The 15,123-nt window shown below is 31.5% G+C and overlaps 1 protein-coding gene across 1 annotated transcript; it reads left to right on the plus strand.

The window, feature by feature from the left end:
- The first annotated feature begins 7,377 nt into the window (after positions 1 to 7,377).
- On the plus strand, positions 7,378 to 12,457 carry LOC148605073 (cytochrome P450 2U1-like). Its single transcript, XM_088550611.1, has 4 exons — positions 7,378 to 8,386; positions 10,133 to 10,645; positions 10,953 to 11,399; positions 11,870 to 12,457. Exons 1-4 carry the CDS (start codon positions 8,065 to 8,067, stop codon positions 12,049 to 12,051), a joined length of 1,464 nt encoding a protein of 487 aa, XP_088406737.1. The 5' UTR covers positions 7,378 to 8,064; the 3' UTR covers positions 12,052 to 12,457.
- Positions 12,458 to 15,123: the final 2,666 nt, after the last annotated feature.

A 15,123-nucleotide genomic window follows, 5' to 3' on the forward strand; every position in this document is an offset into this window, starting at 1 on the left:
GCCTGTTTTTCCTTTTTTTATTTTGCTTGTTTCTCATTTACATTAAAAGATAAACTGATCGGTTAGCCAGTTTCCGATTCAACTACAGGCGTTCGTTACTGTATATTCTCAGGACATCGATATCTATATATAACCATGGCCAGTTGTTTAATCTTGTTCCGAATGATTGAAAACACTCGGATCGTATCGGTTACGAAAGAATAAGCAATAGTATCAAGGGAACCAAGACTTTAGAGCATATTTCATTTGCTCATTTGTACAGTTTCATATGTTTAAAGTAAGACAAAATCAGTCCCAGTGAATATTTGACGATTAGCGATCTTGAAGGCTTCAGTCTTTAGTTCTACAAAGTGATTATCATTTATTCTTATGCAGTGTGATAATCTTCATAACTAAATAACTAACTACAGGTGTTGCCGTTGATTTGAGTGCTACGTGAGTGTTAAACTAAACTTATTGAAAAGTAACTTGTCTTTGCTTGACGAACGGAGGCGGGAGAGTCGGTGATACTGTCCCATTTTAAATAGTTTTGTACATGGCCTTGACAGTTACTGCTTACAAAGGACCTCGAGGGCTAATTGATGATCATAACCATTTGCTACAATCCTAACATACATGTATCTATAAATGACTTAAGGTTGTAATCTTGAAACAGTTCGCTCTAAACAAAACTATACTGAAGGGTTCCAACCGATGATTAGTTGGTTTCTCAGGCTATTTTATTGTGCCAGTTTTCAAGCTGTCTCTGAGGTAAAAAAAAAACAGTATCACGTGTTGTCGGACCAGTCTTTATTTACCTATGTAATCTCTTAATTTTATTTAATTACCAAAACTGAATATTCATAACGCCTTAGAATATGAGACGTTTGGTTATCTAAGATTACGTTTACTCAGTCTGTTATGTCTAATACAGTTTTAATTTATTTATCCTTAAACAATGAAAACTATTACCTAAAGCAATTCAATAGATTTTACCAATCTCTTTTAAGTATCAGTTGTTTACATAAATTATTAGCAAGACAAATAAGAAAGTACCAAAGAATTCAAATCTATTTAGTCTCTTGTCACAGATTATGTATTATTCAATATTAGAAATATTTCTTTCTATCTGCCAAATTTACAAATAAGTCAAAACTTTATTTACTTAAGGTTAAATACAATTTTATTTATTTGAAATTGTAATTTTTGCTGAGGCCCAAAAACGAAAATATGCGTGTTTACTCTCACATGCTGAAAAAAAATAATGGGATCGGTAGGTCGTTAATCATATAATCATATGGAATTTTACTGCAACACACACACACACACACGTTGGGAATTTTTCAGACCTTTCTATACGTTTACATATCTTCCCTGTATCGATATGATCCGATGGAGCAGTGTAGCGAATAGAGTCGGTAGAATATATGTGTGTGTGTGTGTGTGTGTGTGTGTGTGTGTGTGTGTGTGTGTGTGTGTGTGTGATGCAGTAAAATTTTTCAAAAAAAATTCGTTAATCATGATGTCCCTTAAGACAAAACGTTCACAGAACTAATGTTATTAAGACTGCGTAACACCTCTGAATTTGATTTATCGCGAAGTGAACTGTGGTCCAATTGTTCGAATAATGTAAACATTGACCAGTATTGTCCCGTTAACTCAACGACTTCAAGTTCATACTATGAATTAGCAGTAATCCAAGACTCGTATATCCAGTCCCAACAAACTGTGCAAACTTTGGCAAATGTTTTACATGGTCTACCTAAATACTTTCCTTATAGGGAAGATCACTTCAATTCATATGTGCCCTAAAGGAAAACTAACAGAGGTTCAAGTATACGAAAGAATGCAAAAGACTGCAACATTATCACCATGTTTATAGATGGTGATGACTCAAATCCAATGCACAAAGTGCAGATAATGTGAATAATGAAACACTGTGCGAGCTGATCCCCGTGCATAATGTTGAGACTTCAGTATTTATTCAAACATTGGTCAGACAATACATCATTTCTTATATAAATATATTACTTAGACATGTTATACTAATATCTTTTCTTACATCAAATTGTATTACATTGGTATTATTCCCTTTGCATATAGACACAAATGTTAATCGGTTGAAGAGGATGAGAACCAGCTCATACCGAATTATCGCCCTAAAGAACAAATAGACAGGGACTAATGTCAGTACAATGACTATAAATATTATAGATGACAACTTTTACTTAAAATGAAAAGATTATATTGTAGCAAAATTAAAAGAAACGTTTTGCTTATGCCCGTTTTCTTGGTATTGATAATATCAAACTGGAAATAACCAAGACGACAAACATACCCTCAGAAAAACCAATAAATTCTCAATAAGCATGAAATCAATGGAAACATATAAACTATAACTTTGGTACAAAAAGTGTTTAAAACCGAACAATATATGAATAATATATAACTTTTTGTTTGTAAAAGCAAGAAACATCGGGTACACATTCGTATAGTCATATAATTCAATCGGAAATGTATAGACGACATAGCCAATATATTTATAATTATTTACATGAGAATATTCTTAGCAATAGGTAGCATATTACATCTTATTATAGTTTAATTGCTGATAGGTGGGATTTTTTTTCAGACTTATTGTTACACTGTATCTGAGGAAAAAGTTTTAAATAACTTTCAAGTTTTCTCATTAATGATATATTCGTCTTGATTCCGACGATATAGATTCTCTCTCTGCAATTAAAAATAACAACGAAGTAATGTTGTTCTTTAATAAACAACAATTGCAAAATTGTACATTTTCAGAAAGAAACAATTATTTCATCATATAGTATTCGCGGAGTTGTGCATTACTTTTATTTTACCGATTACAAATATCTGTAGCAATAAATTTTAATTCATTAGTGCGAACTGCTTCTCCATTGACCGGCCTAATTAGTTTGAAGGTACATTAATGTCCGAATGTAAATATAAATGAAGCAGCATATGATAAAGAGATAGATCATGTTGTTGTTGTTGTTGTCGTGTGTGTGTGTGTGTGTGTGTGTGTTATTCACTGGTTAGAGTACCCAATTTGCATTGAGTACCTAAACAAAAGTAATATTTAACAAGCGAAATTATAATATGTATCGCCAAGGAATTTGTTAAATCTATGTTAGAAATTCAAATAAGATATTGCTATGATTTAACGTGAATTTATCTCAAAATTCTTTTACAAAAAAGGTGCTTTAACGGTTTTGTTTTGTTGATATATAGAATTTAAAATATTATTGTTTTTCTTCACGTGATATGTTGAATTTAAAATGCCAATCACATGCATTTTGGAAAATAACACAGTTAGATATACGACAGATTTAACGAAAAATTTAATTGCTGTAAGAACAAAATTGTTTGATTTTTCATTTGGGATTTTAAAATATGTCATCCTTGTACTTCAATAAATGATGTCAATGTACAGTTAAAAACTTGCAACCAAATGCTTTAAATTATTGTCCATAATTGTGAATAGATCAGCAGAAAATGTTCACACTTCGTATCAATCACTTTGACTGGGACAGATGGTATCAACCATCACAATATTGTAGGTGGATCAGAATTTTTATTTAGACATACGAACGTGCCTTATGATTTCATTTACATTCTCCCAAATTTATGATCTTCACAATTCATATTCTGCCTTATGTACATATCGAATATTACAAACGGTTCTTTTCTACGTTTTTTGGTGTAGGTGGACACGATTTATAGCATAACCAGAAAATTCAAGCATGCTTTAAAGCAATAATTTTCATTTGAAATTGCGGACATCATCATTTTATTTAAAATTTAATTTTTTTTTTTTTTTTTTTTTTTTTTTTTTTTTTTCATTAAAGGAAACATCGTACTTAGTTTAGTTGATTTATGAATTTACAATTGAGATTTGTTTCGTTTCTATTTCACATCTATAAAACCTTTGGTCGAACATGTAACAACTAAATTGTGTTACTTATTTTTAAATTCAAATTAATTTAATAAAGAAATCTCATAGAGCATAAGGGAACACTATCATTTTCTTACTCTTTTTTTTTATTTCTATCCTTATATAAAGCATGTACTATGCCCATACTAGCGTGCTCTTGTTTCACAACTGTGCAAATTTTTACCCGTTTTTTCCCAGAATGCAGTTGGTTATATTTGAATAACATTTGCAGCTAGTTCACGCCGATTAAAATTTGAACTTGTCGAATAAATCTTTTATTTTAATAAAAATGCATGTACTTCTTATGTAGAGATAAGTATTTTCAACTTTGTAAAAATTACAATGTTTATTGACTTTTTCTTTATGTCGTTCATCGAAAGGAAACTATCATCTAGTAGAACTAAAGCCACATCATAATAACTATGAATGCAACTATTAAGAGCTATTCTATGTAATCATCAAAATTAATCAGAAATGGCACATTGCAAGTTTGGAATTGAGTATTGCACAATGATATTGTATCATATGAATTTTTGAAAAATGGTATGCTTTGCTATAAAAAAAAAATCGTGTCACCATCGCAACAGCAAAGGTTTTGTATGGTCTTAACAGTTTTGGTCAAATTTGTTAGATCTGTATTGTTCAATAAAAAAAACATTCAAATCTGTTTATCTGCCATTATTTTGGTATTAAATTATGATCTTGATATAATTATCTAAATAATGGATAATAAGGAATACAACTGATTTATAACTTTACATTTCTTTATTAAGACTGTCCTGATATCATATTTAATGGCATTCAGAGTCAAAATTACACTAAACTGAGACATGTTTTATTTCAAAATGCAACTGAGGAAATTTCTGATATCTTATTTTTAGTATATTTAATACGTGTGAAAAAGTATTCTTAAGAAATCAGAATGGGTATTTTTTAAATAAAAAAGATATTGCAAAAAACAAATCAGATGGTGTAGTGTGACACAATTGGCAAACTGCTTATATCTGGAAAATGCACAAACTGACCCCTTTTACACATTTATAGATAAAATTTTAGGATACAGCATATTTAAATCTTTTCCTATGATAATTGTCTAGTCATAGGTTTCCAATTAGAGTTATCTTTCTTTTTATCTAGTTCACTCTCTAAAAAGGAGGCTATAAAAATCGTCTGCTTTTTGAGGAAGATATTTGTTTACAAAATAGAATGACTTGTAATTTTAACTATCTTATTGATTCTGTGTAGTGTTCGGGGGAGTTCATTACATTGAAAAGGAATTCTGAGGAAGGCATTAAAATAATATTTACTGAATGTGGCAGTTTGCCTGAAAATTTGTTTGAAAGTCCTTTGAAAATTTGTTTATAACATTTTGCAAATATCTGGCCAAGAAATAACAAGCGAAGCAGAAGGTTATATTGCAAAATACCCCAGCATCTAAGCACACATCCTGAAGCTAATGTTGCCTCTGCATGTAACATTCTACCAACGAAACGATTAAAACGGAAAAGGGACTGGATTTTGACGTTTGAAAATGTTGTCACCATTCGAGATAATTACGGCATTGTTTATCCTGTTGGAACTCGTAAGTAGTCTTAGCTACGCCATTTCAATATTAAATTAAAGTTTTCATAAACATTAGCATTAAACACATACATCTGGGAGTAATAAGACCGATAGAGGGTCCCAGCATACATGTACTAATAATTATATATTATAATAAGAAAGCCCTAGGTAAAGTTCCAAGATGGGCTGGTCTGGTAATCAAACAGCTGCACATGACTGTACTACACAACACATCAGTACATGTTTGAGGAGGCTGGCAATGGTAGATTTTAGAAATAGATATTCTCTGAAAATAAATAATCTGGACTGCGGTAGAAAATAAAAAAGATAAATACTCTTAATGTTGTCCAGATTTTTTTTCACCTGAAAACAGAAAAAGAAAAATAATTTTTGACAGAAATAAATGTCTGACCGAAAACATTGTAGCAATTACTTTGATAACTGAAAATAAATTTTCTTGCCTGAAAAAATGCCAGTCCCCCAAGATTCAAATGGTCATCCCCTACATGTAAATGTAACCTGATCTGCTTCTCTTTCATCAGACTTTTCAAAAATGAATATTCTAATTTTGTATGAAACAAATACTTGTGAAAATGATTTTTATCTGATTTACATATACATGTATGGGTATTACCATATCATATTCCTTTTCCTACAATAAATGTACATGTAAATTAGGTTCAGAGTGTATTTTTAGGGCTTAAACAGTACAAAATGTATTTCATCTTATCACAGACACGGTTTTGCCAGACCAAATAAAACATGTTGTGAAAATAATTTGTATATGAACATACATGTATCTTCCATTTCAAGAGTGTTTATGTCTAATATACATTTCTCTCTAACAGAGAGGGTAGTGTTGCAACTTCAGATACATGTATGTCTTGATGAATGCTCAGCACACTTGACAAGATTCTTTATTCTACATGTACATATGAACTATAATGTTTTGAGTTTGTGGGTATGAGAAAAAGAAGTTGTGAATGATTTTCTAAATTTTGAAAATAATTATTTTGACTCAAATTAATATTCCAAGCCCCCACATACATGTCAGAGTCTAATGGTCATCCAAAAAAGTGTCAATGATACAGCTTTTTAGGTTCATGTACAATGTCAGGCTTAGCTTTGCAGTTTGATGGTGATTGAATACATGACCATGCACATTTATGTTCCACTGCTACTTGTAGGTTAGATTGGACATCCTACCATATTTTTACCTGTGTCACCAACAGGGTACATACTTTGTTTAAGATCTTATTCAAAAACCATTCAACTTTGCATTAAGGTAATTTTTATGGTTAAGGATTTTTATAAATGTAAGCTGTCATGGATGTAAACCTTTTTAAATAATTTTTCAAAACACTAAACCATAAAATAAAAGTTTATGATGACAAACTTCACTAGACATGTTATTATGCAAGGTTCCAATTGTATATCACTCTAGTATTAATATTTGCGAAGTTGATAGGGCATAAGTTTGACATTAAGTGATAGACCAAGCTCGGATTGAATGTACATTTACATGATTACAATTGTCTCCTTTTAAAATATTGGCACTATGGAAAAATATTACCTGATATATTTTATTTTCATTGTATATTTTGCAATCTTATCATAGATTTAGAAATAAGAATCCGCAATTCGGATATTTTGTTTTATTATTTAAAAGGTCTTTTGTTGTTCCGACACAGTTGGTATACTTTTCCTTTTGCACCCCTTGACCTCACAGATGTACTCTATGTTCTATGGTATACTCAAGTCATTTGATCGTTTTCAGTCTCCTGACTTACCAAATACTGATGACTCAATAAAGATAAAAAAATATATTACAAAATGAAGTTGCGTCACATGTGTATTTTTTTTTTGTTTTTTTGTTGTTTTTTTTTGGTTAAAATATGAAAATATATAAATAAATAGTGCATAACTTTCCTTTCGATGGTGACGGTACGATAAGTAGGCACATTATTAACGGGTAGGAAAGTAGTCGGAGCCAAACTGATATATACTGTGGATGGCCGTTAATCTTCAGTGCCAAATAGAACGATTGAATAATAAATTGTCATAAATTTCTTTATGTAAGGTTTGTATATTCGGATTACTAGGCCATGATACATTGCCAACTTTAATAGAGCGTAAAGATCAAAATTCAATAACGCATGCGAAATATAAATAAATAGTGCATAACTTTCCTTTCTATGGTGGCGGTACGATAAGTAGGCACATTATTAACGGGTAGGAAAGTAGTCGGAGCCAAACTGATATATACTGTTGGTGGCCGTTAATCTTCTCTGCCAAATAGAACCATTGCATTATAAATTGTCATAACTTTCTTTATGTAAGGTTTGTATATTCGGCTTACTAGGCCATGATTCATTGCCAACTTTTATAGAGCGTAAAGATCAAAATTTAGTAACGCAAGCGAAATGTTAAGCCATATTTTTGCATTTTTGTAAAGCAATAAATCGAAGTTTTAGATATATACTCGAGATTTGAGAATATATACACCGCATAAAATATAAAAAACAGCTTGAGAAGACCCTTAAGTGTGGTAAATTAACACAACAATGCTCTTGATAATTTGTGCCTTCATCGCAATATTTTCAACATTTCTTTGGGTACGCAGCAGGAGGCCAGCAAATTTTCCACCTGGACCGACTCCTTTTCCAGTAATCGGAAACCTCCATAATTTGGCTGAAGAGAGCAACATTCTTGAAGTAATTCGGAAACTCCGCAAACAATACGGAGATGTGTTTTGCCTCTCTATAGGTAAAAACTGGGTTGTTGTTGTCAATGGACGAACAAACCTAAAGGAACTACTTGTCAAAAAAGGAGACTTAACATCTGACAGACCTTATTCTATTTTCATAGAATTGCTTAAACAAAAAGGTATCTACACATATATCAAGAAAAACGTGTTAACATTTAAATAAGATATGAGGTAAATATTGCTCTGTAGCGCCTTCGAGAAGAAATGACATTATCCATCTTAGTAGACTTATTTTTATTTCCATTACTCCATGCAAACAAAAAATGACATATCTTTCTTTTTAATGAAATAAAAATAAAATATACCTACTGTCATATACACAGGGTAAATCAAGTGATTAAAAACGATTACCCATTTGTTTCATGTTTACCGTTATCAGGTGAAAATATATAAAAAAAATTTTAGGGGTAATTTTAACAAAATCTGGTCAGATATGAATTTGATTCAGAAAAAAATACTTCTTTCTGTTTAGTTCTTTTTGTTTGTTTGATTTTCTCCATAGTATGGTCTGTTTAGTGCAAAACGCATATATCCATCTGTCCATTAACAACATCTAATTGATAAATATATTATCGATAACACAATATTTCGAAGGTAAACATCCCCTAATTATTGCCTTTCTTTATAGAATAATTCAGACAAATATTTTATGTAGTGTTAATATATGTACTTAACCTAAACAGCAAAAATCCAAATGGAGGCATTGAGATATAAATATTGTCTTCACATTCCGATTTAAATGCGTGAAAAAGTAAATACGTTGGGTGGTCAGGTGCTTATTTCTGAATAGAATGTTAACAATTTTTCAGTTGTAACTCAACTTCTACTATTTTTAAAGCTTTTAAACAGTACATGACCAGAATCCAATCATTTTTGTCTTACAATCTTTCAAATAGCGTTTGTCATTGACTACTTGATATAATTAATTTTAAAAAGTCTGATGTAACCGATAGTACATTGATGTTTTACTGAAAACGTAATCAGTTGAGATGTAAACAAATATATAGCATATACAAAATAATGGATTACCGGTGCACCTCCAACTGAACAGTAGAATTTCTCAAATGACATTACAACAAGTAAATAGTCACTGATATTTATTGTGGTTAGTGTACCCCGCTAGCAGAACAAGCATTAGTTCATAAAAGACAATAGATATCATATATGTAAAAATGCATTAGAACTGATTTACGGAAATGTCTGTATACACACTAGGTTTGATTTCACTGAGAATGCATTTTTTTCATGTGATAGTAATAATAAGAGAGTTGTGCGATTCGGAGGCTGGTTTTATAATCATACTTCTGATATTACGCAAACTGTAACAGTCAATTGAATGTTTTAGTTGAAAACATAGTATAACAGAGAGTTTATCATCTTTCCTGAGCTGATGTCCACTAAAAATGTCTTGGTCTACGAAATTGGTATCGATTCGAACCCTCATCTTGTCTTTCGTTTTAACCAATATAATTGATTTTAAACTTTAAGATTTTTTTTTCTTACTTAAAACACGAAAAATAGGCGACACACATTCTTCTAACTTCAATGGAAAGATACCATACCTCCTTAATGTATTCTGGTAGAATAAGTTTGCATGTATATGTACAAATCAATAAAAGAAACAAAATTACTTTTTCAGAAATTAACAGTTTCTTAAACGAATGCATGTCACAGTTTTACATTATGAATGGAAATACCAAATGCTAAGTTTTCAGTATAATATTCTTATTACGAGTAGAAGTAATTTTCAGTGGGAAATTTGGAAACAAATGGACTCTCCGGTCAAATGCATAATATATTGCTATATTTTGATTTCGTAATTAAAATACATTTTCCATATAACAATTTTGTTTCTCATATTGCAGGCATTATAAGTGCAAGTGGTTCCATCTGGAAACACAATAGAACATTTTCAATGACTACGTTACGCCGTTTTTGGTTCGGTAAGCGGAGTTTTGAAGCAAATATTATGGAAGAAGTTAATGAATTTTTAAACTATGTAGACAGGAAAGCAGGATGCCCCTTTCAATTGAATGAAATCTTGCATACGAGTGTAGTCAACGCATTCATGGGTATTATAACTGGTAAAAGATGTGAATACAATGACAACAAACTTAAACATTTTGTCAACATAATACACAATATTTCGTGTAATCCCACCGTTACAGGTCCCGTTAACTTTATCCCGTGGTTAGCTGAACTACCTTTTGATCCATTCGAGTTTGTGAAACTGCGGAATATGCTGAAGGAAATATTTGAATACTGGAAGAGCATTATTCGGGAACATAAAAACAATTTGGACAATGAAAACCTTGGCAGTTTTATTGATATTTATCTTTATGAAATGGCACAAGCTAAGAACAGCAACCAGTTGGCAGGTAAAAAATACTATGATTTGATTTATTTATTTTGAAACATATACTTTATGATTTAGTAATTTATGCAAAAACGAAATCGTTTTTACATGTTCATGTAGATAATAATTTAACAGACTTTATACATATAATCAAGGGATAGGTATTGATCAAGTACAATTTTGATTTTGCCTTGAACCACCTTAAGTTAAAGTAAGTCGCACTCTTCCCTTCATGCTCAAAAAGACCGTTATAATGAATCATTCTAAAGCATGCTAAAGATCAAATGGTAAACATGTAAATGCAAAATAACACAATTTTTTATTTGCAGAAGATCAATTGCTTTGCATTATTAGTGATATATTTATTGCTGGAACAGACACTATCGCCACAGTTATCAAATGGTTTATTTTATACATGCTCAATCATCCCGACGTTCAATACAAAATGCAGGCGGAGATAGATAGAACTATTGGGAACGGACGTCCACCGGTTTTATCTGATAAACCCAATTTGCCATACTGCCAAGCCGTGATATATGAAACCCTACGACTCAGTAATATTGGTCCAATAGCAATACTTCGTTTAGTAACCGGTGATATAGAACATAATGGCTACGTCATTCCGAACGGTTGCATTTTAATGCCGTGTCTTGACTCAGTCGCATTTGACGAAAAAGCCTTTCCAGACAGTAATGTCTTCAAACCAGATCGCTTCCTGGAGAAAGATGGCCAATTCAATGTAAAAAATAGCAGAAACGTTCTTACTTTTTCTCTAGGTAAGTTCAAATGAGTAACATATATTTACACAATCTTAAAATTGCAAGAAGCAAAGAAAAAAATAAACACAAATACATTTATATTTACTTATTTTCTTTCAGTATCAATTCATGGATTAATTTTTTACAACGTTTACATACAGAATACGTCTATAAACATATAATAAACTAGTTAGGCAGGACACATACAGTAGAGTGACAATGTTATATGTTTTCGTTCAGACATAAATATACTAAGCTGAGGAGTGCGTTGTTATTTGAATATCTAAATAAAACAGGATAAATTGTTGAGTATACTGATCAATAATAACCACGAGCACGGCAGATGCACATGTAAAGCAAACATGTATAATTTGTTTTGTAAGTGGAATTATAAGGCTTTGTTTGACGTTGGTAGGGTGTAGATTCCATTCAATTTGTTTGTTTGATTTTGTTTTTGTTTTGTATTATCCAATTGAATTATGTTGAAGGAAGAAGAGGCTGTATGGGTGAAGCCTTGGCTAAAATGGAGCTTTTTCTGTACATGACGTCACTTGTACAACGTTTCACATTTCTCCCACCAGACAACGAGCCAATTCCGTCAATGGATCCATTGTTTGGTTTCATACAAAGTCCTAAACCGTTTTGTGTTCGAGCTTTTTCAAGGTCTTGAGTTTTGTTCACGTACATATTACTGCAATGAAGCTTTTCTATTTCGAATATAAATGTATTTGGACTACTAGTTCAGTTATGTTAGTGGATGTAGCTGTTATATTTTAAAGTACTACAAACAAAATGATAAATGAAGAGGCATTTAAAAGGAAACCTATTGAAAATAAACAAATAATAACCGAAAATATAACGTACATGGTGAAAAGCAACCTAAATATAAATTGAAATAAGTATCATCGTATGATAGGTTTCATCAATAAAAGCTTTAAATTCACGGTAACAGAACGATGGTAATTCGTCAAAGTCAGAAAAAATAGATTTGATAACAACACAAAAACACATTACAGACCAATATATTCTGACTGTGAACTGGCACATGAACCTGCTGTTGGGTTAATTGTTTTTCGTTATTGTCCATTAAGTATCTATTTATTTTGTATATTTATTTTATTATTATAATTTTTTTAAATTTATTTAATTTATTTATTTATTACCATTTTTTTTCGTTTTATTGGATGGTGTCGAACCTTTTTTTAATATTTTGTCGTCTGCCGGACAATAAAGGTATAATTTTGCTTGACAAGGTCATTGATACAAGATTTCTGTAGTAAATGCCAGACAGATATTGCGTACTATTCGTGTATGCTATAAACGATCTTTTCTTTCACATTGGGGGCAGGTTTTCATTGGGTACCATTCTTTCGCCCAAATGGCTTGGAATGCGTTTAACTGTACATTGCCGTGACTCATTAGAAAGGTAAGATGCTACATAGTTGTGTTTGATATACAAAAGCTTGTTTGAAGTAGGTTACCTGAAAGCATTGCCCATTACAAAGGAAATGGAAGAAAATATGAATATCATAAAATTCCCTATTTTATTAAAAACCCACCCATTATTGTCAGCTTGAAACTGAAAACAACTCGCCTAAAATGAGAAGATATGTTAAATACATCGATAATTAAGACAATAGTACCCAACATGTCTTTTGTAAATCAATTATGTGCTAAAAATTAACATTTTGGTTCATATTTAGTATTCTTTTCATGGGTGGGGGTGGCATTTTTCACCTCAATGGACTTGAAAAAGTTCAAATATTCATCACTTGGGCTCACTACAAACCTAAGACCTTATATGATAGTATTTGAATATACAAAAGCTGGTTTAAAGTACGGTATTTGAAAAAAGAAATGTCAAGTATAGGTGAATTGGAATGAATTATGAAATTCTGAAAATTCCACTCTTTTATTTTCAAATTGAAACTGAAAAATACACCCCTGAAATGAGAAGATATGTTGAATACATCGATGATTAATACAATAGTACCCAACATTTCTATTGTATATCGTTTATATTTGAATAATTAAGATTGGGTTTCAATTTGAAGCATTTTTTGGGTTGAGGTGGCAATTGTTCACCTAACTTGACTGGAAAAAGTTTATTTTTTTATTATTTGGGCTCATTTTGAATCTAAAACATTATATTAATGTACTGTTTCACACAAAAGCTTGATTGAGCTAAGATATTCTAAAAAAACGTCTAAAAAATGGAAAGAACGGGTGATTTAAAAGAAATTCTGATATTCTGAAAATTACCTTTTTTTACGATTTTGTAGTAATTAATACCCCAAAAAGAAAATCTAAGCGCCTTACTTGATCAGATAAATTGGACACATCATTATCTCAATTATGAATACACGAACCTGAAAAATAAGTTTTACGTTGTCGGTATGCTGTGAATGAAAATTTTGTTAGATACTGAAACCAGTTTTCTAGGAGTAGGGGTAATATTTTTAACATTGTTTGAAAATCCTTTCTTGAAACTTAGATTTTTGGGATTTATTTGTGTAGAAAATTGAATTATCTATCGCACGATACCAACTTTGAAACGTTTTAGTAACTTGTAGAGTCGAATCTAGGTGACGTTTGACCGAAAAACCGAAAATCCCATTTTGACTAACAAAATTGCCAAAATTCATCAAAAGAACCCTAGAAGAATAAATTGTGATAATACTTAACAGAAAATACCGCGTAAGTCATTTTTACTGAAGCATAGATACTCTAGGAGTTTCTGACATTGAAATTATGTCAATTTAAGCGATTTTTCGGCGATGTAGTTGTGTACTTTTTAATTTTACTGCAAAAACTCCAAAAAGTCTTACCACATTTTTCTTAGTACCATTGTAAAGCTGAGACATTTGACTACATGATGATATATACATATGTCAGTTTACTTCGTTTTGTAGAAAGAAGAAATTTGTACAATCAAAAAACCATAAAAATAGATTTTTGCCTCAACGAGGTATAGATGTAGCCAAAAAATACAAAAATCCTTCAATTTATTTTTTGGCAAAAAGATGATCCGTAAATGGGAGGTATAAGGGTACTTGAAAATCATATATTGGTTGATGAGTAGGGTGGTGAGTAGGGGGTTACCTCAGCCCATTTACTAAAATGTTAGCTAGAAGCTGAAATAAAATGTGATTTGAAAGGATTTTTGTGACCTTCCAGTATACGGGAGACAGTCGGAACGATCAGGTGTTACATAACAAATCAGTTGACGCATTATGTTCTTTAGTTACTTTTCCCTATAGCTTTTGATAGTGTTGCAACATTCTTTTCAACCGATATTAGTAGGAATATGATATTTAACCTCTTCATTTCAAACTACGCAGATGTTTTGTATCGCGCTAGAACTCTAACAAATAGGCTTCTGGAACATGGTTATGTTGCTACAAGATTGAAGTCATCACTACAGAAATTTTATGGTCGTCATCATGAACTCGTGGATCGTTATGGTGTATCCATCTGCACATGAAAACTGATTTATTCAACGGGTCATAGTTTTCCTTTCCTCGTTTGTCTACCCTGGACTTGACTTTTTATGAGCAACTCGGCGGGTGTTTCTAGAAAAGCAGAGGACGCTTACCCTACCGGTGCACCTGGTCCATGCCACCAGTTTTTAGTGGAGTCCGAGTTGCTCATTTGACTTTGTTACTTTGTATGTATTATTTTAGTTACTTTATGTTCTTTGTTGTGTATGTGTGTTTTCCATATCTGGTCTTTGTCCCTGGAT

This window comes from Perna viridis, chromosome 10 (genome assembly GCF_037379345.1).
Source record: "Perna viridis isolate PV_CMFRI_1.1 ecotype Kerala chromosome 10, ASM3737934v1, whole genome shotgun sequence".
In the NCBI taxonomy this organism is placed as follows: domain Eukaryota; kingdom Metazoa; phylum Mollusca; class Bivalvia; order Mytilida; family Mytilidae; genus Perna; species Perna viridis.